General features: G+C 53.4%; 1 protein-coding gene and 1 long non-coding RNA gene across 2 annotated transcripts in view; one reads left to right on the top strand and one right to left on the bottom strand.

Annotated features, from left to right (window-relative positions):
- LOC132344141 (uncharacterized) overlaps positions 1-18,799 on the bottom strand; it is a 38,861-nt gene extending 20,062 nt beyond the window's left edge. The window contains exons 1-2 of the mRNA XM_059882670.1: positions 18,689-18,799; positions 5,930-6,026 (exon numbers count right to left, since the gene is read on the bottom strand). Coding sequence (XP_059738653.1) covers positions 5,930-5,991 — 62 coding nt within the window. The 5' untranslated portion in view covers positions 5,992-6,026; positions 18,689-18,799. The remainder of the gene's footprint in view (positions 1-5,929; positions 6,027-18,688) is intronic.
- Positions 18,800-21,233: 2,434 nt separating this feature from the next.
- Positions 21,234-25,773, top strand: LOC101904191 (uncharacterized). Its single transcript, XR_003033093.2, has 3 exons — positions 21,234-23,156; positions 24,464-24,522; positions 25,486-25,773. It is a non-coding gene; the product is annotated as an uncharacterized lncRNA (long non-coding RNA).
- The last annotated feature ends 2,225 nt before the right edge of the window (positions 25,774-27,998 follow it).

Raw genomic sequence — 27,998 nt, 5'->3', positions numbered from 1 at the left:
GGCCCTCATCTTTCCGAACTGGCCTCCTTCATGACCTCAGTTCACTTGGATGTAAACCTTAGGAGAAAAACAGGAAATGCCACAGATCTGAAGCTTTTTAACAACCATACAGAGGTTGAAAAATAAAAACATTTCAGGGAATCAGTTTGACTGGGTCCCTGAATATAGATTAAAACTGAAAACCCACATCTAAGCAAAAACTTCTTAATAATGTATTCCCTGGCCCTGGACCAATCATGTCTGAGACCTGGGATTCCATGATACAAGACTTTCTCAGGTGGCTGAGGGGTTCTAAGTAGCACTATGAATCCTCCTTTTGTATCTTGGATCTGATTAAGAAGTCACAGAGAAATGCCCCCAGAATGGAAACCAACCCTGATGATGCCTTAGCCTGGTATTCTCTACCCTGTGGCATTGTGGGAGACTGTTGGCCTCTTCTAGAGAATACATCCCACACAGACACCCCCAAGCTGGGGTATAGGCTTTCTCCTGTCTCTGCCCCACTAGGAACATGACCACCTTCTTCGAGCAAAAGTAAAAATGGTTCCCTGATTGGTTCTCTGGAAATGGGTCTAGAACTACTTGTGTAAGCAGAAACCCATCTTTGTAGGCCTCCATTCCCAGTCCTACATCCTCTCTAGCCCATTGTGATTTTTCAGAATGCCCAGACTGACCTGGGGCCAGAGTTGGGTTTACTCTGGCTGTGATCAAAGGCTAGCTCCCAGCCAATCCCTGACCAATCTATGGTCAGAGAGAAGGGGAAGCCACATGGCTTCCAACAGACCACTAGTGTTGCCCACCTGGCCAGCACCAGCTTCTCTGGCTCTTCGCTGACTGGGTGTGGACAGGAGGCCCTTTAGCCACATCCTGAGGTGTCTCTGCATCCATAAGGAAATGAGGAAACCTGTCCCTAGTTGGTTATAACTCTTCTCCAATGACCACACTGCCTCTTGGTTTAACAACTGCCAGTGTCCTTCTTCCCACCCTCTAAAAGCTGTCCAAGAGCGTCCCCCACCACTATCCCCAAGCAAGAACCTCAAGCCTCTCTTCCAAGGACCAGGGTTTCCCAGGTACCCTTCTTCTTCCCAGGCTGCCTACCCCAGAGGCCCAGCTGAGCCATCCGTGGTGTGGTATTGACGACACCTGTGGCTTCTCCAGTGGCTGTGATTACTAAGATCCTTTGAGAAAGCCTTTGATCAGAAGTTAAGTCATCTGGCTCTAGTCCCAGCTCTCTGCCACTGGTAGACTTTGGATGCTGATTTTTAGTTTTCAAAGCAGTTTCATAATTTTACCTTTTTTCCCCTCATAATATTATTTACTTCTTAGACAGCCTTAGTTGGAGACACTAGATGATGTGGTTTTAGTACCACATTCTGGATGAGGAATCTGAAATTCATTCTAGAGTTTGACTTAGAATCCAGACTCCTTGCCCAGTGTTCCTTCCTCTGCTCCACATCTTGGAAGTCAGTTTCATGATAAAATGATGACAAGATAATGTCTGCAGCTGATCTTTGAGTTCTTGAGAAGATGGGCATCAGAGACAAAGAAGTGATTGTCACAGCTGATATCTACATTAATAGATATATATAAAGTCACTTGCTAATGGCTTTTTAGCTCACAAAGTCCAGAAGTACTATGAGAATCTACTGTTTAACACCCAAGAAGAATGTAGGCAACTAAAAATTGCTCTGGGCTGCTAATATGGCAGTGTTCTTCTGCAAGTCTTTATCTTGCCCCTCTCTTCTTTATGTATCACTGGGATAATAATAATATAAGAATAATCTTGATAAACATTTGATTGCACACACAATATATTCAAGTCATTGGGCGAAATATATCCCAATATATTCAAGGCACTGGGCTAAATATAAGCATTATCTTGCTTATTGATCACAATAATTCCATAGTGCAGGTACTATTATCTCCCCTTTTTCAGAGAAGACTGAAGTTTAAGAGTGTTAAGAAATTTGCCTAAGCACACAACTTATAAGTAGCACTTGAACTCAGATCAACTTCTCCAAAGCTGAAGCTTAGGACCAAATTTTCCCCTCCCTCCTGTCTTCAGATCAAGTCCCCAGGCTGATGTCTTGGTGAAAGTGAATGTGGAGGTGATTCTCCCGTCAGTGGCTAACCCCAGGATCTGTTTAACCGTAGTCTCTCATCCTCACCATTTCAGAGCACGCTGGCCTAACTGCCAGCTGCCAGCATCCTTATTTCTTTTCCTGAGGGTTTCTCTAACAGCTGGGGTCCTCTGTGTTGACTATATAGAGAAGACCAGATATACTAGGGAATTGAGGTCTCCTGGGAGCAGCCCTCAACCAGTGACTAATGGGAGCTGGTGGATAAACACCCTGGCCCCCTTGCTCCCTGGGTGGTCCAACCCTGGAGCATGTTCTGTCCCAGCTCTCAGCAGAGTTGGGCTCCACCCACCCGCCATGGTAACCGGCTCAGAAATGGTCCTTCGGCCTTTCTTGCCCTACAAGTGTTCGTTCCTGCACTTAAAAACATGTTTCAGCCTCGGCCTCTGGAGGATCCCAAACTAACCCCCGCATCCCTACTCTCAGCAGTGCCCTCAGGACCTGGAATAGAAAAGTAGCAGGGTGGCCCAAACAGTACAGATGACATTTTTCTACTCAAATCCCACAGCGGCTCCCTAGTGCCCTTCAGATGAGGTCAGGGGTCCATAAGCTAGCATGCCGTGTCCCACGTGCTCTGAGCCCAGTCACCCCACCATTGGATACTCTTCTACCCACTAGGTTTCAGCCATAAAAGTAGTTCCAGAATTCGACCCACACAGCTCCGTCCACATGGCAGGCCCATCTCACAGCCCTGCCCCTCCACCTGGTGAATATCTATTCAAGACTCTATTGAAGGGTCAGTTCCTCTAAGGAAGTCATCTCTGACTGTGTCCCTCAGGAGGGTGACCCATCCTGCCAGGGAGCCTCCAACAGACCTGAGCCTACCTCTGTCCCAGCCCACCATGGAATTATCTGTCTAGGGGACCACCTCCCCCCTAAATGTGGAGCTCCTTGAGGGCAGCAACAAGTCCGGATTCATCTTTAGTTGTCAGGCCAGCCCCCAAATAAATGTTGAATGAATGACCGTCTGCCTGTGAGATGAGAGGGGGAAGGGCAGAGAAGGGGCTTAGGTGGGCGGCTGCTCGACCAATGGTGCAGCCTGTGTTTGGTTCTCTGATGGTCTCAGAACCTGTCCCTGCCAGGCTCCAGCAGCCCGACAGCTGTGTCCAATGAGTCACACAGGGTGCTCTGTCTTCCTTTCCCTTAACCCTAAGCGGCCCTGGCCAAGCAGCCAGTGTCTAAACTGGGGTCTCCTCTGTATCCATCCCACCCCAGGTGATCAACGAAGATGGTCTGATATTCTAGAAAGAGCACTGACCTAGTTTGAAGCTCACTTCGGAGCTTGAATTACTTAGCCTCTGTCCTCCCAACTTAAACTCAATTTTCCCAACTGTGATGGGAGTTAATATTAGTACAGCATCTCCCTCCCAGTGCTCTGTAAGCATTCGAGATGATAACCACAAAAGGGTCAGGCACATCTCCTAGAATGTGGGTGGTACCCTCCAGAAGTGATTATATGGGGGAAAAGAGATGCGGAATGCATCAGGCATTGGAAGGGACCTTTGCCAATTTTCGCCCAATCATTCTGTTTCACAGGTGAGCAAACTAAGGCCCAGAGAGTGGGCATCCCCTCAAGGTCACAGAGCCTGTCATGGACAGACCCGGGACTCTGAGTTCCTGGGCTGTTTTCTCTCCATTGCACCAACTGGCTTCCTTACACCCATCACTGTTTACCTAAAGCAGTGTAAAATTCCTTCTTTTCCTACCTATTCCCATGGAAAGGAGAGGGAGGTCCTTGCACAGAGTTTACTGAAGGCTCCCAACCACTTAAGTACCTTAACCCTGACAGGCCTTCCCTACACCTGGCTGCCCACATCTGCAATACAGCCCACCTTCATCAGCAAAGATCTATTCACACTCTCCAAGTGTGGAACTCTGGGGCTCCAAGTTTGAGGGGTCTAAGAGGAGGGGGGTCTCTCACCCACAATTCCCTCCCCAGACCTCAGGGTCTCTCAGCAAGAAGACCAGACCTGGAGACCAACCACCAATAAGGATGGCCCCTTACTCATCCTACGAATGCTTGCACACCTGCCTTGGTGCCATAAGCTCTGTGTTAGGCTTTGGGGATCCAGTCACTATCTGCCCCCTCCCCATCTTGAATCGTCCTATTAATAACCTGTGATACCATTAGCTTTTGCTGTCACCAGCACTGACAACTCAGAAGCCCCCAAGCGCTGTCTGCAAAGACACAATAAATGTGAACTCTTAATTAACACCTTCCTTAACTAAATAAATTAATTTTATGCGGTCGTGATGTCAGGGATATGACTTGCTGATGACTGAGGTGACTTGGACAGCCTTGGCAAGGGCTGCAGGGCAGTCGCAACTTGTTAATCTCTGCAGGGCATCAGTGGGCAGCGGGGCCATGGATGTGAGTGCCTTGCCATGGTATCCTGTGCAGGGAACCCAGGACCAGGCAGCAATCATGGAGGTAGGAAGTCGGAGACTTTTCCTGCTTTGCCTCTTTGCTTCTACCTCCTGAATGGCCTTGGGCAAACCTCTTAGTTTCTCTGGGCCTTTATTTTCCTCATCTGAAAATGGGCATCGTCTCTTGTCATGTCCATTTCTCAGGAGTGTGAACTATGCTGGAAAGGAAGGTTTATAAACTGTAATGTGCTGCGCACATGTGGAAATCATGATGCCATCCCTTCAGCTGCTGGACAGTCAGTGTTAGTGGGGCACTTCCAGTGACGGGAATCACTGGTCCTGGGTCCCTGGGCAGCCGTAAGTTTCCCTCAGGACACCTCGAGGACAAAGAGGACACCTCCAAGGCTAGTGCCCTCAGCAAGCCCCTAGTACCCAACCACTCAACTGACTGCTGCTTAGAGTGAGCGAGGCCAGGGCAGCGGGGCTGCTCCCAGTGGCTCTCATCAGAAAAAAATCTGCTGTGACCCCAGGCTGACCCCTGCCGCTACCTGAGGGAGTGTCTGATCCAGCCTTGGGCTGAAGTCTTAAATTCAGCCCCAGGTCCTGACGTCTGCTCTGACTGTGTCTGAGAACTCAGCCCAGCCCTGCCCAGGCCCTGACCGAGTTCTTCACCGAGGATCCAGTGTGAACCACCAGCCATTGCTGGAGTCAGCCCCTGACTCCACGCCCTAACCCAGCCCCCAGTCCAGCCCACTTTGGCACCCCTCAGCCCCAGTGGCAGCCCGTGCGCTGGCCCTGTGCCAGGCCTGGGATTTCCTCCTTCCCCACCCCTCAGTTAGTGCTGTGCTCTAACCTGTGTCAGCCTCGCCCTGGAGGAGGGGGAGAGGCCCCCACTGCTCCTGTGGCTCATGCTACAGGCACCTTCTATAAAAGGCAGTGCCCTCTTGCCCACTCTATCCCCCCAGCACTTGTATGTCATTAGCCACTCTCCCCAGTTAATACCATTCCCAGGGATCTTAGCACAGGGACATCAAGCAATTCCCCTAGGGCCACACAGCATAGCCATAACCGAGCAAGGACTGAGATGGTCACCCAGAGATTTCCCTCCGAGAGGGAAGAAGGGCACACTGTCCTCACTTTCTGGAGCTGGGGGATCCAGAGTTCTAATTCATTCATTCAACCATCCATTCACTCCAAAATATTTACTGAATACCCACCATACGCCAGGCACACTGTGGGGGAGAGGGGTCAAAACATACATGGCCCTTCTCTCAAGGGGCTCACAGGCTGGGCAAAGACCCTTGGGATTGCACCAAACTTTTCACAGTTGCTGCTTCACTTATGTACCCACCCACCCCCCCGCAACACACACACCCCCCAGGCTGGCAGTGAGAACACACCTCGACAGGAGCATGCGGGCTCACCTCAAGGAGCCCCTCCAGCCATTTATCGGGCACAGGGACTGGGAGAGGACGTCTCTATCCATCTGTGATGCTACCAGGATGAAACCCTTGTTGGAGGCTGTGGAAACACAGAGCGCTATATTAGTAATCAGGTCCACGCAGAGGGGATGAGCAATGATGTCTTGTCCCCAAATACAAGGGCTGACCCGCAGTGGTCCTGCCCAGAGCCTGCATCTCTAAGGCTATGAAGGAATAGCTGTGAGCAGAAGCTGAGCTGGAGCCGCAGAAAAACTGCCCAAAGCCCCTCCCACCTGGGGGACTCTGAGCCCCGGCAGGATGTCAGAGAGGTTGAGGCCAGGTGCCCAGGGCTTGGCATGCCTGACTTGTAATATCGATGGACTGAAGAGCCTCACTGTCTTGGTTTCTTGGCATCATGGAATGCTTGAGTTCAGGCCCCCTTTTCAGCATGTCCCCCTCAATCCAGCTCTCTTGACTCCCTAGAAGCCTCCTCAAACATGCAGTAGTTCCTGGAAGGCAGTAGATCCACGCTGGAGTCTTGGTTGTTTGTGAGAGCCACGTGACCTTGGATGAGTCACCTAATCTCAGGTCCCTGTGTAGGAGATGGGGCCAAGAGTGCCCTTCTCACAAGGCTGTGCCGACATCAGATACTGTCAGTGGCTGCCCAGCCATTGAAATGTGCCTACTAAGTTGGGACATACCTCCTTGGGGAACAATAACGTGCCTGCAGAGACTGACCCGACCTGGCTCCTGGTGGCCCCTTCACCTGCAACCATCACTAGGGTCTGGCCTGAGTTCAGGCTTCTCTGCTCCTTCTCCCGGGCCTCCACGTTTTGGACTCCTGAACTGTTGGTCTAATTCGTCTGAAAGTATGACTTCCTAATGGTAGAATTATAGACATCAGGGCATCTCAGTAAGATGGGGAATTGAGTAAAAGGGCCTTCTTAACACCCCTCCAGTCACACCCTATGAGTTGCCATGCTTCCCTTCAGGATAAGACTTTTCCTACACAGAACCCTGGGCCTGCTTTGGAGCTCAAAGCCTGCTCTTCTACAGGGGCTTAAACAAAGTAGCTGGGACAGCTGTGGCTTTAAAGATAACTCCTGAGCCCAGAGAAGGGAGGAGAGGAGGGATTGATTTTGGGGCCTTCCTGGAGACTGGGATCTGAAATCAATCTAGCAATCAACAAGCCAGGTGTGAAGTGGCTGCTGGATCCCAGGCTCCCCCATATCTCCAGGCTCAATCCCTTCCTGCCTCCACCCGATGCCTCCCGGGGGCAGCTGTTGCCAGGACTGAAGAGTCCAGCTGGTTGTACCTCTTTCAGGGCCTTGTCACCTATGCAGGGCCACGGGAGGCAGCTGGGGAGGGAGTAGAAGGACCCTCCCAATGCCCACAGTGCAGCAACGGGGGCAGCCTGGGCTTCTGGGCATCACCCTGGCCCAGTGAAGGGCAGCCTCTAAGGGCCCTTTCGAGTCCCACCCCCTCTATCTCCACATCTAGACAGGGAGGAGGATGCAGCAGGGGCTTCCAGGGACGCTGGGCTTCCTGAGGGCCAGTGCGGCGTGAGCGGAGAGCCGTCCTGCATTCTCCTCCTGCTCTGCCGACCGAGCCTGGGGGACTCTGGCATTGAGATGATTTAGTTCAGCATCCCCCAACCACCTCCACTTCAGCCCTCCTATACCTGGAGAAGGGAGCGGCTCATGGGGATTGCCTAAAGGGAAAAGGGATGGGATTTCAGGGAAATGGGCTGTCCCAGGGTAGCTGTGGCGCTGTCTTAGGAAAGCTCAGGGACTCTGTTTTCCTTCTGCCCTTCTCCTGCGCTGTGTGACCTTGGATGATGCTCCTCCCCTCTCTGGGCCTCCAGGCCTGTCAATTCTTAATTAACTCCCTCTCCTGGGCCCTGATCCTAGAGTTCAGACACCTTCTGGCAGAGGCCAATGGCAGGAGCTATGGGGCCCTGCCCTGGGAAGAGGCAGGAAGGGCACCTTCCTCTTCTTCAGGGACCCAGTAGTTCTGGTTTGAACTAGATTATCCAACTCCTCCTTCCTTACTTCCTCCCTGCTTTCTCCTCCTCCACCCTTCTCTCCCTCCACCCTCCCACCCAGTGAAGGATAGAATCCTTCTAACGCAACTAACTATGCTATTTGCCAGATGCATACAGGTAGTCAGACTGAATTGATCCGTCCATCTATCCAGCCAGCCAGCCAGCCAGCCACCCTCCCCTCTCTGCCTCCACCACCATCTATCCAGCTATCCATTCAGCACAACCTCTGCCCTGGGTGCCAGACTAGGGGCTGGGCAGACCAGAGAGAATCCAGTAGAGCCTCTATCTCCAGGGAGCCACAGACCAACTACCCTGGGACAGAGTAGGGTAGGCAACGTCCCAAGTCACCAAAAGAGTCTACTCTTCCCAAAGAGGCAAGGGTGAAGGCAACCAGTGACCTGGGCAGCCCCTATACCCACCATGCAAGAGGCCAAGCAGAAGGACCCTTGGAGGCCATTTAGAACAAGCCCCTCTTGGCCAAGGGTAAAATAGCATACCAAGTGAAGACGTAGCATGAGCAGAGGTTGGGATGGGAGAAGTCGTCAGTGCATGGTGCCTGAGGGCAGGCAGGGGACAGGACAGTATGGAGCCTTGCCGGGGTGGGCAGGAGGTGGCTGCTGCCCATTGCTGTCCCCGGCCTCCCATCGCCAGCTCCTCTCTACCTTGCATGGCGTGCAGGAATCACCCCAGTCCCCCTGATCTGCACCTCGTCCTTGCTCTCCAGGAGGCCCCTCTCTGGCCAGTTGGCTAGAGGTTGACAGATGCATTCACCATCTCCATTACATCTTCATTGCCCAAATTCCTTTCCCTCATTTTTCAAGCTAAAAGACAGTTCTTAAAAATGAGTCCCTGAGCTCAGCCCTTTCCAGCCTCGTTAATTTCGTGCCCCACCTCATTTGTTCGGGGGACCTACTTTCCCCTCGCCCGCTGCCGCCTTCCTCCCGCCGGCTATATTGGGATCTCTGCTCCGTCCTCAGTAACCTTGTGTGCCGCTTAGAGTTCTGCGGGTGTTTTTTGCTGCCAAGGAACTCTGGACTCAAGGAACCGCAGAGGTCATCTGTTTGCATCCAACCCCCTCCTCATGCCGGAAACTGGAACCCCTTTCCTGCACCCCCTGCCCAAGATTACCCCAATTCCAACTGTATTCTTCCTTACTGTCCACCAGCCAGCCTGTGCCAGTGCAGGGCAGCTCTATTTGCGCCCAAGTTCTTCCAGAAACGTGGAGCGGACCTGACAGTCCTTCGTATTCCCCCAGCTCACTCCGTGTTTTGTCCGAATCAAGTTTCCCAGATGATCCCATCAGCCCCCAAGAGCAGAGATCATATCATGCAGTTCTTGGGTGTCCCTCGGATCCCTTGTTCTTCGGGTACCTTGGATGTGTAAGACATCCAAGGTATGACAAAGCGGCATCCTTTGCCCCATTACTGCCAGCGACAGGACTCACACCTGTCCCTGTGCCTCCAGCAGACGCACGGGGACACTACTGACCTAGAGACTTGCTCATTTGAGCTGAAAATTACCTCTTGACCCTTCCCAGCTCTGAAGCTAGCTCTGCCTTCAGGAGTTACCCTGGCCAAGTAGAATTCCTCTTGCCTGAACAGACTTTCAGAGACATTGAGAGCAATGATCATGCTCTCCCTAACTCCAACTCCAGAACTTCTTCAGCACCCGGCGCCCAGCTCAGTGTTTGTGGCCCAGGCACCGCCACTTCCTTTCCTGGAGACATACAGCAGTTTGTTCCTGCCCATCCAAGGGTGAAGGCCCTGGGGCTGCTGTCTGGGCAGAGCAGGACTGATGTCACCTGTTAATGCAGCATGAGCTCGTCCTAGAGCTTTGGAAGCTACTATTGGCTCCTGTGCCCTCTCCTGCCTCCTGCAGGAGAGCCAGGGGCTGAGAAGCACTCCCCACTATCCATCTCAGGGGTACATAGCAGGCTGGGCTCAAGGCCCTCTCTCCCCCATGAACCCACAAAGAAACCTATGGCTGCTGTCTGCACACCTCACTTTCCCCTCACTCCTCACCCCTGCAGCCCGGCCATGCCCACAAAGCATGGAGCTGCTCTGACCAGGGTCACCACCAGCCTCCTGATGGTCACCCTAGGCCACTTCACAGCAGGTGACATGGCTGGCCCCCCTCTTTGGTCTGGGAAGGCACAGCCCTGTTCCAGTCCTCCCCCAGCTCCTAAGCAACCCTGGTTCTTCTCATCTGCTTTAGCTCCCTCTCCACCCCTTCAGTGCAGACCTCCACCATCTGTACCCTCAGCCCACCCTTCTCACCCTGTACTCGCTCTGACTCATTTTGCGGCTGCAATGGCCCTCCAGGCAGGCCATTCCCCAGTCGACATTTCTAGCATCCCCTGAACTAGAACTTCCACCACTCTGAAATCTTGCTTCTCCTTCAAGATTGGGCCCCAACTCCCTCTTCCAGGAAGAGTTACCCCATGTCTCCTTGGAGCTGGGATGGCCCTGCCCACACCTACCAGATGGCACTGTTTGGACCGGGGTGACTGTGGCAGCCTAGGACGGATCACATGGCCTGGCACCGGTGCTGGCCCAGGGAGGAGGCAACCACAGGCAAGGCTCTTTGGGATGTGGACTGAGGCTGTGACCAGAACTAGAGCAAGAGTCTAGAACAAGGCAGATGGACAGGTAAGCAGATCAGGAGATGGGGGCAGGGAGGGAGGCAGAGAGACCCCCGAGGGAGAAGCAGCCAGAGCTGCTGGCCCCTGGCTCCACCCCGCCTTCCTCCCAAAGGGCCCCTGAATCCATGGCCCCTTGGAGGAGCCTCTGGCCTTTGGGGGTCAAGTGTTCCGGGGGCCCGGGGAGATGAAAGCCCCTCCTCCCGCAGGCTCCTCCGCAGCCTCTGTGTCGCATTTCTAGTGCATCTCAGAGCCTCTCGGGAGAGATCTGGTTTCCTTCCTGGTTTCTGCACAACCTTGGGCCAGTCACCTCCACTCTCCCCACCACGCTTCCTCCTGCACTTGAAAGAAGGCTAAAGCTCAGGGTCAGGGATGTGAGGCTGGGCTTGCCCAGCCACGTCCAGGAGCCAGGCTGTGAGAGGGGAGCAGGGCCCCTTGGCACCCCTGCAGGACCCAGCACCCGGGGCCTAGGCTGGAGGAGTCTACTCAGGACTCCCCCTTTGCAGGCTGTGGGTGACCTGCCTCTCCACCCCGCTGTTTTCCAGTCCCTGAGTCCCATCTGTGCTGCAGAGCAAGGCTCTCCCACAGTTCTTCATCCTGACACGCCATGTTTCTGCAGCTCCGTCACCTTCCCTGGGAAGGCAGTGCTAGGGGTGGGAGATGGATGATATGTGTGCTTGAGGGTGTTCAGGCATGGGTAGATATGAAGGTGTATGGGGCTGTCTGAAGGTGTGTCTGTGTGGGTGAGAGGGGTGTGGCTATGTGGAGGTGGGTGGGTGTACACAGATTCAGGTGTGGAAGCCATGAGGGAATTTGCACATTACTCAGCATGTGTGTGATGAAGAGCAAGACTGGGATCCACCCCCTGATAGTCTGAGCAAGAATTAGGCCTGTGTTCATGTTAAGAATCACCCCCCTGCACCCCCTGAAGTGTCAGAGCTACGGATGCTGCCATCCGGGCCACACAGTGAATGGCAGGAACAGGGGACTCTCTTCCACCCCCGTGAGGACAGAGGCTCAGAGAGGGCAGTGGTGTACCCCGGGTCAGTGGTGAGGTCAGCCCAGGGCCTGAGTTTCCCTGTTCCACTGTCCCTTCCCGGGACCGTCTGCTCCTACTCTGCCCCGCCCCACCTGTGCCGAGTGCCAGCCGCATGGAGGGGCCGAAGCCCAGCCACAGTGAGCCTCAGGGCCCAGCCCAGCCCTGCTGAGGACTGACACGGGACCAGCTCTGCTTCCCTGAAGGGGCCTGGGGTCCTCCACACTCTGGGTCTGCCCTCCAGCTGTGAGGAGCATTCTTGAGCAGAGGGAGGCTCCCCACCTCAGCCCACTCCAGTCTCCACCCTCTCCACCTCCACCATGCAGGGAGCAGGGAAGCCGGGGCAGGAGGAAGCAGGTGAGGTGCCAGACGGAGGCCAGGGGCTGGGCTGCGGACAGCCTGACAGACAGCTGGGGCAGGTCGCACCAGGGCAACCCATGGAGGGCAGGCCCCTCCTTCCTCTGCCCACCTGCCAGAAAAAGAGGAAGGGAAAGAGACTTTCCTAGTTTTAGCTCTGAGTCCCACATCCCTGGAAACTCCTTAGTATTAAGCAAACCAAGTTGGTCACCTCACTCTAGCTTCCTGGCAGACCCTTCCAGTGGCTTCCATGAATGCCAGGGCCAGACTAGAATCAAAGAGGATGAGAAAGAGTCTTAGAGGCCATCCAGCTTAATTGCCTCACCCCAACTCATTCTCACAGCCTCTGCTTGAATGTCCCCAGCTCTGGGGAGCTCACCACCACACCAGGCAGCTTGTTAGTTATGGAGCACCTCTGATGTGCTGGATAAAACAGAGGGGCCTGGAAGGCACTGACTGGAGAAGCCACGTCCCAGATACCCCCTGGGAGAGGGCATGAGCACAGCCTTAAGTGTCTGAAGGGTGGTGACCTAAAAGAAGAGGGAGGCATGCATTTTCTCAGTGCTTTAGAGGATGGGGTTGAGACAGGGAAAGGGGAGGGGGAGAAATAACCTCAGAAATGCCTCTGTCAGCCTGCTCTCCAAAGAACTTTCTAGCACCCTGCCAGGCTTCACCTGCCAGCCTGTCACATTCCTGCCTGAGCCCTAGACAGAGGCAGCCTTCTGCCTCTTGCCCTGCATTCCTGGTCTCCTCCGGGCCGCCATAAACCTGTCTTGTACAAGTCGATGGAAGGCCTGGCTGTTGGCCACAAAAGCCTTCTTGGGTCTCCTCTCTGGTCGTGTGTGGCTCCTGGAGAAAGCAGGAGGGGCTAAAATGCTGGCATTCGGCTGCCCCGTAAATCTATCGAAGATATTTTTTTTATCACTTCCCGACATTCCTCTGTAAAAGCCACTCAGCTGCGTTTACAAATTATAGAATTCATTTGATGTCAGGGACCTGGCTAATGGCCTGAGTAAATCCAGCAGGAACAGATGGGAGTTTAGAGCTCAGCTCCTGTCTGGAGGTGCAACCTTAGCGACCAAGTCCCCATGTTTTAGCCTCTGCCTCTCTGTCTATAAAACGGGGATGAGTGCGGCTTTGAGGATTAGTGAAGTCACAGACCCATGTGCCCGGCTGAAGACCTGGCTCAGAGTAAGCCCTTAGTAAATGATGGTGGCGATGACATGCATTGGAGCCTGTTTGGAGCCAACCGTTGGGAAAGGACACGTACTGAACCCCGGATCTGGGGTTCTCAGCCTCCAACCTGTACCTCTTTGCCAGGCAGGCCCTCCTGTGTCTCAGGGAACCCTCTGGAAGCAACAGGTCTTATGCATATAGAGGGATTATCATCTTCCTCCTTCTCCCATCCTCCTCTTCTTCCTCCTGTTCTCACACAGCGAGTTTTAAATCCACCCTCCCCCGATGTAGAATCCTTGAGCCTTCCCATACCAGGACTGTTCCCGTCCTTAGAAGTTCAGACTCTGTGTGAACTGATTGGTTGAAGTTCCCTGGATCCTTGGTTAAGAGGGATTCTGAGGCTGATTCCAGTTGATTAGTGGTGTCTGCCTACCCCTTGGAGAGTGTGGGGTAGTCCCAAGAATAGCCTCATGCTTGGCCATCCTTTCAAGTTCCAACCCCCTCATCTTGTAGATAAAGTTTATATTCAAGAAGGGGAAGACGTAGGACTGAGAAGTCAAGAAAGGAGGGCCTAATATGTCTTAAGCACCCACCGTGTGCTACACGCATGTCCATACGCCACCTCACTGGACCCTCCCAACAACCCAAACCATTTGACAAAAGTCCTGAGATTAGAGCAGTCACCCAGCAAGCCGGTGGCATCACGGCTTCCAGGAGCCATTGCGCCGGATCCCAGGGTCTCAAACAGACCACCAAGATCAGACCCCTGGAGCAGAGAGGGCTGGGGGTGCAGGGTGCAGATGGAATGGTGCCTCAGGAGGCTGCAGGGACTCACGGGGAGGGAAGGAATCATCTCGGGCTAGAAGCTTCTCGGGCAGGAGTCTTTTCTTTGTCATTTGAGAGGTAAAACAGGAAATGATTGATAGTACTGGAAATGCCTATTGTTCTCTGATTTAAGCAATGCCAGAAATTTTCCTGAGATCTTTCACATCTGTGATATGGTTTGAGCTGCCGGATGGCCCTGGGAAAGCAGACAGGTGGCTCACTCCCATTTCATAAAGGTAGAAAGAGAGGCTCAGGGAGGTGGTCTCACCCCACATCCCTAGCTCCTGGCCAAGCACACGGTAACATCAGCCTCCTCCCTCTGGCTGGGAAAGCCTGCCTGCCCATGAGCTGCCAGGGACATTTTCCCATATTTCTTAGCTTAGATTCTGCAGCAAGGGCGTGACTGTCTCGCCCCCTTTCCACTCTTCTCCTCCTCATCACCTTTCATCCTGACCTACTCTGTGCCAGCACTGTACCAACAGGGTTACACACACAGCATCTCACTTAATCCCAAAAGAGTCACGTAAAAGGTGGTGGGGGTGGGGGGAGGTGCTCTCATTAGCCCCATTGTACAGATGAGGAAACTGAGGCCCAGAGTACTGGAGGCTTCAACGCCAAGATTGTGACTGCAGAGTTTTCTCTTTCAGGTACAAACCTCTGCTGCCTTTGGCTTTACTGCCCCCACCCAGTACCAAGTGAAGGGAGCTTTGGCCAAACCTTGGCACAGAGGCACCCACAGGGCAGAGAAAGTCCATACCCAGTGTCCTCAGCTGAAAATGGGGGTGATGATAAAGGCACCTCCCTCCTTTGGCCACTGAACAAAATGAGACCAGGGATATGAAACCAAGCCTGATGCAAATAAGGAGCTTTATTATTTTATCAGCCTTGCTGCGGCTGCTTCTGCTGTGTTGATATAACAAGACAAACAGGTCTTGAGAACCTCAACCGTGCTGTATCCAAGGCAAGCACCGAGGCGGGCTGGGCTGCTGGACTCAGGAGAGGCAGAAAGATAAAGGACTGTTGAGGTTTTCCATTTTTAGCCAAGATTTTGTAACAGTGAAGCACACAGGTGTGGCTCCAAGCTTGGACCAGACCAGGGATGGATTCCAAGCATCCCTGGGCAGCGCAAAGTGGCCCTGCCTTCCAGCGGTGACAGCCCAGCCCCCATCAGGACCCCGTCTCCCTTCACTGTCATCCTTGGTTTGTGAACCCAGCCAGTCCTCAGGCTTCTTCTATCAAGCTCCTTCGAGGCACTTCCTTCTGAGCAGGCGTGGTGCCAGGAAAGGCCCGCAATAGAGCAAAAGATCAGGTCCAATCCTAGCTGGGCTGAGTTTCAGCCAGCTCCCTCACTTCCCATCAAGGACCCAGCACACAGTGGATCTACTGCAAAGACCCTTATGAACACGTGCATGCGTGAATGAATGGGTGAATGAACGAATGGAGCACCCTAGCCTCTCTGTTCCTTCATCTGTAAAATGGGACAGTAACAATTACACCACAAGGCTGTGGCAGGGTCCAGAAACGCTACACATATAACACTTCGCACAGAGGGCTTGCTGAGTGCCCAGTAAGCAGGAGCTATCACTATAAGGAGAGACCTTTGCCCTTCCAGCAATCACGAGCTAATTGCCTCTCAGTGGTCAGCCTTCACCCTCAACTTTCGGATGAACTACAGGTCAGCCCACAACCCCTGAAACTCAATCACTGTCTAATAAAATGGTAGGGCTTCATGCACACACACACACACACACACACACAACTGGGAGCAGATGTTACAGAAAATCGAGACGGCCTGGATTTGACTGCATACATTTCTGCATACATTCCTGAGTTTTGTTTCAGAAAATGAAGTCACCATGTGTGACACAAATCAATATGAATATAAATGTCTACCAGCCTGGCCAGCCTACAACGTGAAGGAGGTCACAGTAGTGTCCGCCCCCAGATCGTGCCAGCTCATTGTCTTCATCTACAGTTCCCACCCCAACCCAGGAAAGGCTGAGGAGGCTGGGAAAAGAAGGGGGCTTTCCCATGTGCCCGAGCCCCTGCCACACCTGTGGCCCCAGGAGAAGAGAGCCAGGCCTACAGATCCGATCCCTTCTTGGGGCCAGCCTGGCTGGTTCTCAGCATCACAAAGACCCTCGGTGTTCTGGGCAGAAGTGGACCGAGAATGCTTCTGTTCTGGGCCATGTTGCAACACCAGGGACCTGCAGCAGCCCCTCTTGGGAACTCCACATCTCCAAATCCCTCCCCTCAATTCATCTTCTCCTTGGCAGACTTTTGCCAGGCAGAGGGGCCCAGCCATGAGCCAACAGCTACAGTCCTGCCCTGTGGGGCTGACAGCCCCCAAAGGGAGCCTGTCCCACCAAGTCGCTGTACAAATCAACTCCAGGGCTGCTCAGGACTCGGGCCTTGCACAGTGTGAGGGGGGCGGAACAGGGACCTGGCTTCATCTGGGCCATGTGGCATGAGATGGGTGGATGATCCCTGGTGAAGTGGGCGTGGAGATGTGTGGGAACAGCCCATGCAAAAGCCTGGAAGTGGAAGAGAATGGAAGTAAAGTCATGGGCTGGGGGCTGGGCTGCATCCCACCCCAGATTCCCGGCTCCCGTGTTCCCTTGAGCCATCTCGGTCCACCACATCCACACATGGAATTTCTTCTTCACATACACACTTTTGCAGACCAACTCGTGCCAATGGTACCTGCGACTGCTCCCAGCCCCAGCAAGTGCAGGGCAATTCCGAGTCCCAGTGTAGACCCACCTGGAAGCTCTACGGGAGACTTCCTGGGCTCCCATCTGCCCCCATGCACACAGCCATCGCAGGCTGGGGGAGACTGCTCTCCCTGCCAGCACCTGTGACTCCAACCAACATTGCACAAAGTAACATCTCCAAAGCTATGACACTTGTGGTGTGACTAACAACTCACAGAACTTGGCAATGGCCAAGGGCTAGAGTGGGAAGTCTGTCGAAAGCTGAGTCTCAGCACCTCATAGTTCACCCTCAAAAGAGATGAGACAGGCACTAGGGGTCTAGGAATTAGAGAGTGAGAGCCAGAGCAGCTTATGCTCCAGACCCAAGTTCTTTGCAGCCTACCCGAGTCCTCATTACCACCTCCTCCAGGAAGGCCACCCTCCTCTCCCCATGCCCCCGATTGCCTTGTTCCTGTTAGAGGCTGAACCAGGGACTTCATTCATCCTCAAGGGCCTGGGGACCTGGATTGAGATCATCCTGCCCCCGAGGAAGCTGGCCCAGGGGAGAGTCATTGTGAGCAGTTCAAGATAAGTCCAAGGTCACTACCTCCAGTAAGAAGTCCTGCCTCTCACTGGAAAAGAAAGCCTTGCTTCTCCAGTTTCAAAGACAGAGACAGAGAAAGATGGGGTAAAGGGGACCGGGAGGCAAAGAGTCGAAGAGAGGGAGAGAGAAATAAATGTGGTGTCATCACTCACTACTTGTCTGTATCCCTAAAAGGCATCTCATCCGTCTTGCCCGGCTGAGCACCCAGAACAGACAGTGACCCAGAGCAGGACCAGTGGATGTTTGTTAAGTGAAGGAAGGAGAAGAGTCATCAAGCAAAGAAGGAAGAGTAAGAGGAAAATGTGAGCTGCAGGTCGAGAGAGGAGCTAGGTCCATCTCTCGGTCTCTCCCTTTCCTTTGCATTTTGTTGGTGAGGGTAGAAGGTGATGAGTGACAGGCCTGGCCTTTCTCACCCAGGACATCAGGGGAAACCCAGTGCTAAATTTCTTCCTCTCCCACTTCCCACCCACCCAGGCTACCCCAGCACCCACAACTCCAGCCAAACCTCTGTCCAGCCAGAGGGCCACACCCCCTTGCTCCTCCCCGAGCCAGGGCAGCAGAGGGTCCCTGAGGGACGGAGAAGACCAGGGCAGTGTGTGGCCCAGTCCTCTGGGTGGCTCCACACCACCATGTGCAGAAAAAAAGAAAGCAACCACGTGTGCATGTATGACTTATAGCTTTAATCTTCCTGATAGAAGGCCTTTAAAGATTATTTCAGGGATGAAAAAAATAATCCTGGGTAATGAATCACAGCCTTAAGAAGCTGATAAGCAGCAGGGAAGCTGGCGGGGCCTGAGTTCCTGATTTAATTAAAGTCTTACAGATATTCCCTGAAACAAAATCCACTGTAGCCATCAAGGTGATAAAAGACTGCAGGTTCCTTTAAAGTAACTCACCTGCCTCATGAATCTTCTTCCCTGTGAAGAGGGTGGCTGAGGGCAGGTCTTCAGGCCCCAGGCTGTGACACTGCAGACGGCCCAGCCTAGGGCCTGCGGGGGACCCCTGGGGGACAGAAGGTGCCTCACAGTGCCTGAGAGCTAGAGCAGATCAGAGCCTGGAGGACACAGGGCAATACACTCAGACGAGGAGCAGGACATTGTGTGGCCTTGAGTCACTCACTACCCCTCTCTGGGACTCCGCTTTCACATCTATCATCATGGGAGTGGGATTGTGGGAGCAGGGGATGAGGTCAACAGGCCTCCAGGAGGCATCCCTTATCTGGCCTTCCGAGTCCTGAGCCACCTGTGCCCCAGGGCGTCAAGGGAAGGCAGGTGCTGTCTCCACATGAAGGCCCACCCTCGGGGCCTGTCCGAAGAGTGGCCCTCCCTCCACCCTTGCTTCCCCTTTCCCTCCTCTGCTCTTCCTAGTCCCACCCATGTGGATGACTACCTGGTGAAGGTGTAACTGTCAACACTTGAGCCCCCCCGGCCCTCTGAACATCCCAGTCCAGTGACAGGAAAAGTGGAGCGTGTGTGTCCAGCCGGAATGGTGAGCACAACTCTCAGAGCAGGCAGGAGTCGCGGATTCCATGTGGTTCTACCACCAGGCTCTGCCAAGCTCCAGAGAGAAGCTGGATGGGCTGGAACTGGAAAGACAGAAATAGAGCCCATGAGAATGTGAGGACAGTGGTCCATGGGTCTCTCTGCTCTCAGAGCCTAGCCAGTCCTCAAGGAGTGACTCAGACAGGCAGGTGGATGGATGGATGGGGGGATGGATTGTTGTTCAGTCACTCAGTCATGTCTGACTCTTTTCCATGCCATGGACTGCAGAACACCAGACTTCCCTGTCCTTTACTATCTCCCAGAGTTTGCTCAAACTCATGTCTACTGAGTCGATGATGTCATCCGACCACGTCATCCTCTGTTGTCTCCTTCTCTTCCTGCCTTCAATCTTCCCCATCATCAGGGTCTTTTCCAATGAGTCAGCTCTTCGCATCAGGTGGCCACAGTATTAGAACTTCCGCTTCAGCATCAGTCACTCCAATGAACATTTAGGGTTGGTTTCCCTTAGGATTGACTGCTTTGATCTCTTTGCAGTCCACGAGACTCTCAAGAGTCTTCTCCAGCACCACAGTTCAAAAATATCAATTCTTTGGCTTTCTTTATGGTCCAACTTTCACATCCGTACGTGACTAGTGGGAAAAACCATAGCTTTGAGCAGACAGACCTTTGTTGGCAAAGTGATGTCTCTGCTTTTTAATATGCTGTCTAGGTTTGTCGTTGTTTTTCATCCAAGGAACAAGCATCTTTTAATTTTGTGACTGCAGTAACCATCCACTGTAATTTTAGAGCCCAAGAAAATAAAATCTGCCACTGTTTCCACTTTTTCCCATGAATGAATGGATGGATGAATAGGCATCCAGGGGAAGTGACTGAACTGAAGCTGGGTCTACCCACCCTGTGCCAGCTCCCTTTCTGACAGCCCTCAGCCCCAGCAACCAGAGCCCACGCCCTGCGTGCAGTGCAGATATGTGAGCGATGGGCCTTGTCCCTCATGATGGCCAGTGCTTCAGAGTCAGAGTTGCCAGATAAATTTGAATTTCAGATTAATGATGAATAATATTTAGTATAATTATATCCCATATATTGTATTTATTTGCTACATCTGGCAACCCTACACAAATTGTCCCCTGGCACAGACCTGCCCCAGAGAGAGGCCCCCATATCAGGCACGTGGACCTGGAGTTTCTCATTCATGGCCTCCCCTCTGTGCCCCAAGTCCCCTGAGGCCTCTGTCTGGACTGGAACTGGTGGGTGGGTAAGGAGAGAAGATTCCACCTACAAAGTGCAGACTGGATGAGGCAGCTCTGAGACTGATCCTCTCAGGGGAAAAGTCCTCCGCGGCTTGGGGCTGCAGATGGGGCTCCTGGGGGCTGGCTGCCACCTAGTGGCCAGTGTCAGAATTGCAGGCCATGTTGCCCAGAGACGACGAGGCAGATCACTGCCCACATAATGTGGTCTCCTTACACTAGTTTAGGATTATTACCCACCTGACAGAAAAGGAAACTGAAGCCCAAGGTTACCCCAATACCTAAATCCATGTTCAGATCCCAGAATGGATATAACCTAGTCCTCACCTCCAGGCCCCCTTCTCTCCTATTCATAGCCGCTAAGTGGCCCCCAAGGCCTGCCCTTCATGTCCATCTCCCGCTCGTCAACCTTCGATGGTTCCCCATGGAATAAAGCAGCCCTTCTCTATGCTGACCCTCAAGGCAGCCCAAACCTCATTTCCTGGACTTTTTTCTCTGCCTTTCCAAACCCTCCTCTGCTCTGCTCCCTCCCAGCCCTCCTCTCCCTCTTGCCCACCAAGCCCCTAGAGCTCAGAAGTCATTGTGCCCCCTTCCCTTCAAACATAAGACTGTGTTTTCTGGAGGAATAGAGGAAAGGAGAGGTAAAAGGAAAGAAGACTTGGGGAGAGGGGAGCACGGGGAGGAAGGAGGAGTGGGCCCAGAAGCAGAGGTGTTTGCTGCCAAAAGTGGAGAGTCAGGCAAGAACTTGCTGGCCTTCAGGCCTTTGGAGGTGGTCACTGTTTTATACAGAGGGCCACCAGGAGCCCGTCTTCTGGAGGAACTGGAGGTAAAGATGGGCAGGCCCATCCTTCAGGACCTTCAACCCCTTCATAGAGGATTGCCCACCCATTCCTAACTCTGGCCAAACAGGGGCAATGATGGGTGAATGAGAACAGAAACACTAGGTGAGGCTGGTGATTTCGGAGCAAAATTCCCACCATATACACAAGGCTCAGACAGCCTGCCTGTCCACAGACCCCAGGTGCCACCCTGCTCTGCACAATTGGTAAGTGCAGAGACCCCCGGCCAGCCCCAGCCAGCCCAGACAACATGAGAAAAGGGCCTTGCTGTGACCTTGATAGCAGTGCTGGCCTTATCGGAGGCAAAGGATGGATTGAAGGACCTCAGCCAGGAATGGGCCTGTCTCTCACATGGACTGGAGTGTTTCGAGGCCCACCCATCCCGGGAAGTGACCTGGGGTTGCCAAAAGGGCACCCAGTGAGTGAGGGAGCAGTTTGCAAGGAACTGAAAAGGAAGAAAGGCATTGTGAGGAATCAGGGATAGCTTCCTGGAGGAGGGGACGGGGAGAGAGTCTTGCACATAGAGGGAGTGGCAGGAGCAAGCTGCAATAGGTTCAGGAATTGCAAGTTGCAAGAGGACAGGGGAGGCATGTCTGCTGTGCACAGCACCCACCCTCCGGAGGGACTCAGGAACTAGGTGTTAACGGAGGGTCGGAAGGAGTGGGCTTGATTGGAGGGAGGCAGGAGACAGATGTGCCCAATGGGGAAGATGGCTGAGGGGTGTCCCTAGCTCGGGGTGTCCCTAGCTTGGGGTGTCCCTAGTTCGGGGTGTCCTTAGCTTGGAGTGTCCCTAACTCGGGGTGTCCCTAGCTCGAGGTGTGGGCAGCACTCTGGGGTCAGCACTGGCCTTCTCAGTGGTACGGGGGGCACTGATGCCATTGTCACTGTATCTGTCCGGCATGATATAGTTGCATCCAGAGGGCACACATGCTGGAAGAAACTCTCCCAGCAGGCCCAGCAGACCCCCAGAAAGCAGTCCTTCAGTCTGGGGCAGAAGGGAGGTCACCAGGGGCTGGGGGTGCCGGGGGATATAGTAGCTCTCACCTCAGCGCCCGGGGGAAGCCGCAGAAGATGGACCGAGGGCTAGAGGGAGGTCACGTGGACAGGGGTTCTGAGAGGCGTCACAGAGTCTGGGTTGATGATCCTCCATCCTCGAAAACCATGGGCGGCCAGGGATGCGTTGGCTGACGCAGAGCTGTGCATGAATGCCCCTTGAAGGAGGGGTTCCCGGTGAGGCTGGGAATGGAGCCAGGTCTGTTTATTTATTTATTGGTTGCACTAGCTCTTCATTGCTTTGCACAGGCTCTCTCCAGTTGTGGCGAGATGGGGCTACTCTTCATTGCGGCGCACAGGCTTCTCGTGGCGGCTTCCCTTGTGCGGAGCACAGGCTCTAGCGCCCGGGCTTCAGCGGTTACAGCGCACGGGCTTCAGCAGTTACAGCGCACGGGCTCCAGCGGTTACAGCGCCCGGGCTTCAGTAGTTACAGCGCACGGGCTTCAGCGGTTACAGCGCCCGGGCTCAGTTGCCTCACGGCATGTGGGATCCTCCCAGACCAGGGATCTGCCCCGTGCACTGACAGGCGGATTCCTAGCCACTGCACCACCAGGGAAGTCCCTGGAGTCTTAAATGAGGACCCCGCCTTTCTTCTTCAGGAAGAGTCAGCGGGGGCAGGGAGCCCTTCTCTTGTCTGGCTTCCTCCCCAGAACCCACAGTGGCCCCATTGTCCCTCACCCGGCCAGCCCAGTCTTGCCTGCCCTACGCAGGAGCTGGTTGTGCCTCCCTTTCACCCACAAGTCCAGGAGGAGAGGCTGGTTCTGGGCCTCCTGAGCCCCTTTTAGTTGCTCACTCACAATGGAGTTCCAAGTTCATTGCTAACCTCTGGTTGTTCTCATTTATAAGAAGGAAAACTGAGGGCCTGTTTCCCACCCCTGAAAAAATAAGAGGGCATCGGGACCAGAGCTCCGGACTTTACCCTTGTCTCCAGCAGAGGAGCAGGGACTCCCCCAGGTCCTGAAGATTAGTCTGGAACAATTCCCCACGGTAGCCCAGAACCTACAACTTCTCTCAGAATACGTGTGTCAGCCCAGGCTAGCCTAGAACTCGCTCCCAGCTTAGCCCAGACTCACCCATTAACCCAGAACACACACATTAGCCTGGGTTAGCCCAGAAACGGATGGTTAGCCCAGAGCACTTGGGTTGGCTTGGAACACCGGTTAGCCCAGGACAGCCCAGAATCAGGGGTCAGTTCAGGACATACAAGTTAGCCCAGGTTAGTCCACAACACACAGACTTCCTTGGCACTTGCAGGGTAGATTTAAAAAATTGAATGGTCCAACAGAATGATTTTTCTTTTTTATTTTTTTAAACCTTTCTTCTAATCATAAAGTGGAGCTGTGTGGCTGAGGGGGATGGGGCCAGGCAGTGGTATGCTGGTAAATGGGAAACTTGGCATCCAGGGAACCACTCTGCCTTGAGGCATTTCCCTGTTTCCATCAATACTCCCCCCGTGGCCAATTTCAGGCCACCAACACCTAAGCACTAACTGTGGAGCTGAGAAAAGATGTCAGGATGCCAACAGTTGTCTCCACAAGCCAGACGAGCAGCCTCAGCACCATAGCTTCCCACTCAGCATCCCCATCTTCTCTGGGAACCCCCAGGACCCTAAGGATCTCCTTGCGGGGCACCCAGGGCCAAGACACAGAGGACATCTTCTATTTAGGGATTCACAAGGTGATATCAGGCCTCTGAAACCTGAGCGGAACCTAGAAAAATGCCTCCTGGCCCCTGGCGAGCATGAGGCAGGTGGGAAGTGGAGTCAATGGGGAGATCTGGCCTAGGATTTCCCACGTGACAAGGGCCAAGTCCTGTCTGCCCTCTGGGTCTCAGTGTCCCACCCGTACGAAGAAGCTGTAGCCTCTAAGAAGCGCCACCTGACTCTGACTCTGGAAGCCAGCCAAGCTCGCCTCTGCCACTTCCCACCTCACCCCCTCCCCAGGCCTGGCACCTGGCCCTCGGCAGGTCACGGCCCAGCACTGAGTCACTCTTCCCCAACTCCGAGCACACCTGTCCTCAGCCAGCTCCATCCGAGGGAGTATGTGCCCCACACAGCAGCCCTGCACCGTGCCCGGCCCCATCAATGGTGATGCTCCAGACAGGAGAGGCTCCTCACAAGCACCCAGAGGGCTGAAAGGGCCCAACCTATGTTTTTATCTTTTAATTCCTTTAATTGAAATTATGAAATGTTTTCAACATTCAGAAAAGGACATTTAGCCACCACCCGGATGTAACCAGTGTCAGCATCCAGCCAGGTTGCCCCTGTCGGGACCTGCCTCTGCTCAGTGTCCCCTCCCAGGGCCCCTCCCTTCTCATACTGACTGCAGTTGGCGGGGGGTGGGGGGGGCGGGGGGGGTGCCTGACATCTCCCCTCCCAGGTAGAACCTCCCTGGGGGCAGGAGCGGCTTCTCTATGCCTCTGCATTGCGCTCCTGCCACAGGCTCATCTGACATCTCATCTACCCTATAACCACCCTGTGAGACATAGGCGACGAAAGATTTATTTATTCTCCCCATTTCACAGAAGAGGAAGCTGAGGCATAGAAGAGATTTACCTGATAGCACACAGCATGTTGGCACCAGGTGAGCACTAAACCCAAGTCTGTTCCTGAAACAAATATTCTCTTCCCCTTGGCACCCTCTCCTGTTCCCATCCCCTCAGGGCCTCGAGGAGGGGCCATTCATAACCATACTGTATCCGCAAGTGTAAACTGGGACCTTTGCAGGCAAACTGGGCTCTGCCTCCCTCCTATCACTGAAAACCCACCACAAGAGTTGATTGAGAACCAGCCTCGTGTGAGGTATGGGGCAACTGTGACACAGAAGACACCATCCTGCCCCAGAGGTGCAGAGAGAAGCCAGGTGCCCCTTGGCTTGCTTTTATTGCATCCAATGGGTTATGTGCTCTGATGCATACAAAACACAGGGGTTAACTATGGAGCAGGAAGAGCCACTTCCCAGAGCTGGCGGAGTTTGCTTTAGCTCTTGAAAGAGCAAGCCCCAGTAAGGCAGAGAAGAGGGGGAGATTCCACCTGGCAGAGGGCACCCCATATTCAAAGGCTCAATGGTGACAAAGTGAGGGGTTCTGAGAGGATGGAAAAGGGAGTGACAAAGATAGAAAAGCACATTTCCTGCTCATATATCCAACAGATTAATCAAATCCACTATATATTTTAAAAGGAGCAAGAAAAAAAATCTAGATCAAGAAAAAAGAGATAAACCAATTTAGAAAACACTAGCAAAAGACTTACACAGTATACAAAAGATGATCTCTGGCTGCACGACAAGCATATGAAAAGGTTTTAACTTCATCAATCATTAGGGAAATGCAAATCAAAGTCGCAATGAGATACCATTATTTTCCCACCAAAAGGTCTAAAATTAAAAAGAAATGATAACTCCCAAGGATGACAAGAATGCGGGTTACCAAAAGGCTCATATGTTAGTGGTGGGAGTGTTAATTGGTTCAACCACTTGGGAAATTGTTCGGCAATGTTTATTGAGACTAAACACATGCCTGTGCGATGATCTAACTTCCACTCACAGGTATTTACCCAAGAGAAATGAAAGCCAATGACCACCAAGAATGTGCACAAGAATGGTTGTCACAGCTAAAGACTGAAAACAACTCTAACATCCAACTACTGAAGAGAGGAGAATTAACTGATGGCGCCTTACTTCAATGAAATACTACACAGCAGTGAAAAAGAAGAACTTCCCAATACAGGCAACTGGATGCACGGCTCTCACAAATGATGCTGAAAGAAAGGGAGACAGAATGAGTATCTGCTATGTGGTCCCATTTAAATAAAACTCAAGAGTAGGTGAAATTAACTTTGGGGATTAAAGTCTGAATACTGGTTACCTCTGGGGAGATTATGGATTGGAAAGGGGCACAGGTGAACCTGCTGGGCTGTTCTGTATCTCAATCAATGAGACATTTACATGGTGTATACATATGCAGAAATACACCCAGCTACGCATAGCTGGGTGGTGTCACCGAGGCAATGGACGTGAACTTGGGCAAACTCCAGGAGATGGTGAGGGACAGGGAGGCCTGGTGTGCTGCAGTCCATGGGGTCCCAAAGAGTCAGACACGACTGAGCAACTGAACAATAACACACATTTGAGATTGGAGCACTTTACATTAACTTTATACTAAGAAGTATACTCCAATAAAATGCTCTCTTTTAATCCTTCTAAGTGCAGATGGAGAATGGAGCGCAGAGTGCAGAGGAGAACCGGGACAACCATTTGGGAGGCTTTTGCAACACCCTGGGTGAGAAAGAATGAGCAAATCAGCAGGAAACAGGTGCCAGGTGTGGGCTTACCCAGTCATGCTGCAAGAGGTCAGAGGAAGAAGTCAGTGGTGTGGGCAGGTGGGGGAGGCTTTGTAGGCAGAGGCATGGATTCCTTGGGGCACTGAAGCATTTCAACATAGCAAGGCATCATGTGGAACAGGCAGCCCTGCTCTCCCGTCCCAACACTCTGAGCAGCCCAAGCAGGTGAACTCCCACCCCTGGCAGGGTTCAACAAGAATAGCCAGCCCCGTTTGTTGAACCCAGTGATGTCCACAGAAGGCCCTGTGCTGAGGGCTTTGCAGGACCTCTTGCATCAAAGCTATGAAGAAAGCCTTATTCTTCCTATTTTGCAGACATGTACTAAGTCTGGGTGAGCTGAGTGGTGGCTCCAGGACCCCAATCTATTAGCCCTTCCTGTTAATGCACCAGAGGCGGGTAACAGCTTTCCAGGGACATCTTGGCAGGGATACGGCATGATGGATCCAGCTGGGCAGAAAAGATCTGGGAGGACGGGGCTTGGGAATCTGTACCTTCTCAGGGCTGCCCAGGATCCCTGGGCACGCCCAGGTTGGGGAATGGGCAGGTTGGATGACTGTGGCAGTAAGTCTAGACCTAGGGGTGGAGCAGAAGGAGCCTTGGAAAGTGCCAGGCACTGTCCTCAGCCCTCATCCCTGCAATGGCCCTCCAAGGTGAGAACCGTTCTCCCCATTTTAGAGATGAGGAGATGGAAGCTCAGGGCCATCAGTCAGGGAATGGCAGAGCTCCCAGCCCTGAAGTCCCCAAGCCTGGCCTGTCACACTTGACTCTACACCCCACCCCCGCCCGCCGCCGGGTCCTGGGCATTGGACAATTTGGCCTTGCCCAGTGGACAAGGCAGAGATGACCAATTCTAAGACACTCAGAGAAGGAGCAAGGGAGGAGAGAGGAAGATGCAGAGACACAGAGAAGTTGAGAAAGCTATATAGAGAGGCTGAGCAGGCGGGGTGGCAGATGGTGCCAGGGTGGGAGACGGAGCAGATGTTTGCCAGCAGCTGTGAACTCATGAGACAGACACTGCTGACACAGGCTTGTGGGGCGGGCGCCCGCACCTGCTCAGTGCCCACCTTGCTCCAGGTGGCTGGGGCTATAAATGGGGAGAGGGTCAGCAGAGGGCCAGGCTGGACTCTCCCTGGGAGATCCCCACCCAGATGGTGTGACCTTGGGCCTCAGTGTTCTCATCTGGGCAATGGGCCCCAAGGACCCTGCCAGGTCCATCAGACTCTGAGCCAGCAAAGCCTGTCCACGCATCCAGCCCCAGTCCTGCAAAGAAGCTACTCTGCAGAGCCCCAGCCCCCTTACCCAGGTTCCTGGCTCCCTGTGGGAAATGCGGCCAACTTGGCACCACCAACCCAGGGCCTCCATCTTTCTCCCTAAAGCGGGACCAAAGGGTGCCTGTAGCATTTCTGTCCCCCCGGGGTCCTTCCTGCTCCCCTGAGGCCAACCTTTTCTTCCAGCTCTGGGGAAGAGGGGAGAGTCTTGTGACTGACTGGAAGGGCCGACGTGGCAGTAGGGTGGGGTGGGGAAATACATCAACATCATTGTCCCCCCTCTTAAGGCTGGCTGGGCTCAAACCAAGCTCTGCCACTAAGGGCTGTGTGGCCTGAGGCAGGTCACTCAACCTCTCTGAGTTGCTTGTCTCTAAGGTAGGGGTGAGGTTGCCTACTTTCCAAAGCTGGAGTGAGGATTGGCTGACCCCAGAAATGTGAGAATCCCCCAGCC

This window comes from Bos taurus, chromosome 28, assembly GCF_002263795.3.
Source record: "Bos taurus isolate L1 Dominette 01449 registration number 42190680 breed Hereford chromosome 28, ARS-UCD2.0, whole genome shotgun sequence".
NCBI classification, from domain to species: Eukaryota; Metazoa; Chordata; class Mammalia; order Artiodactyla; family Bovidae; genus Bos; species Bos taurus.
This window is presented reverse-complemented; position numbering and strand designations above follow the sequence as displayed.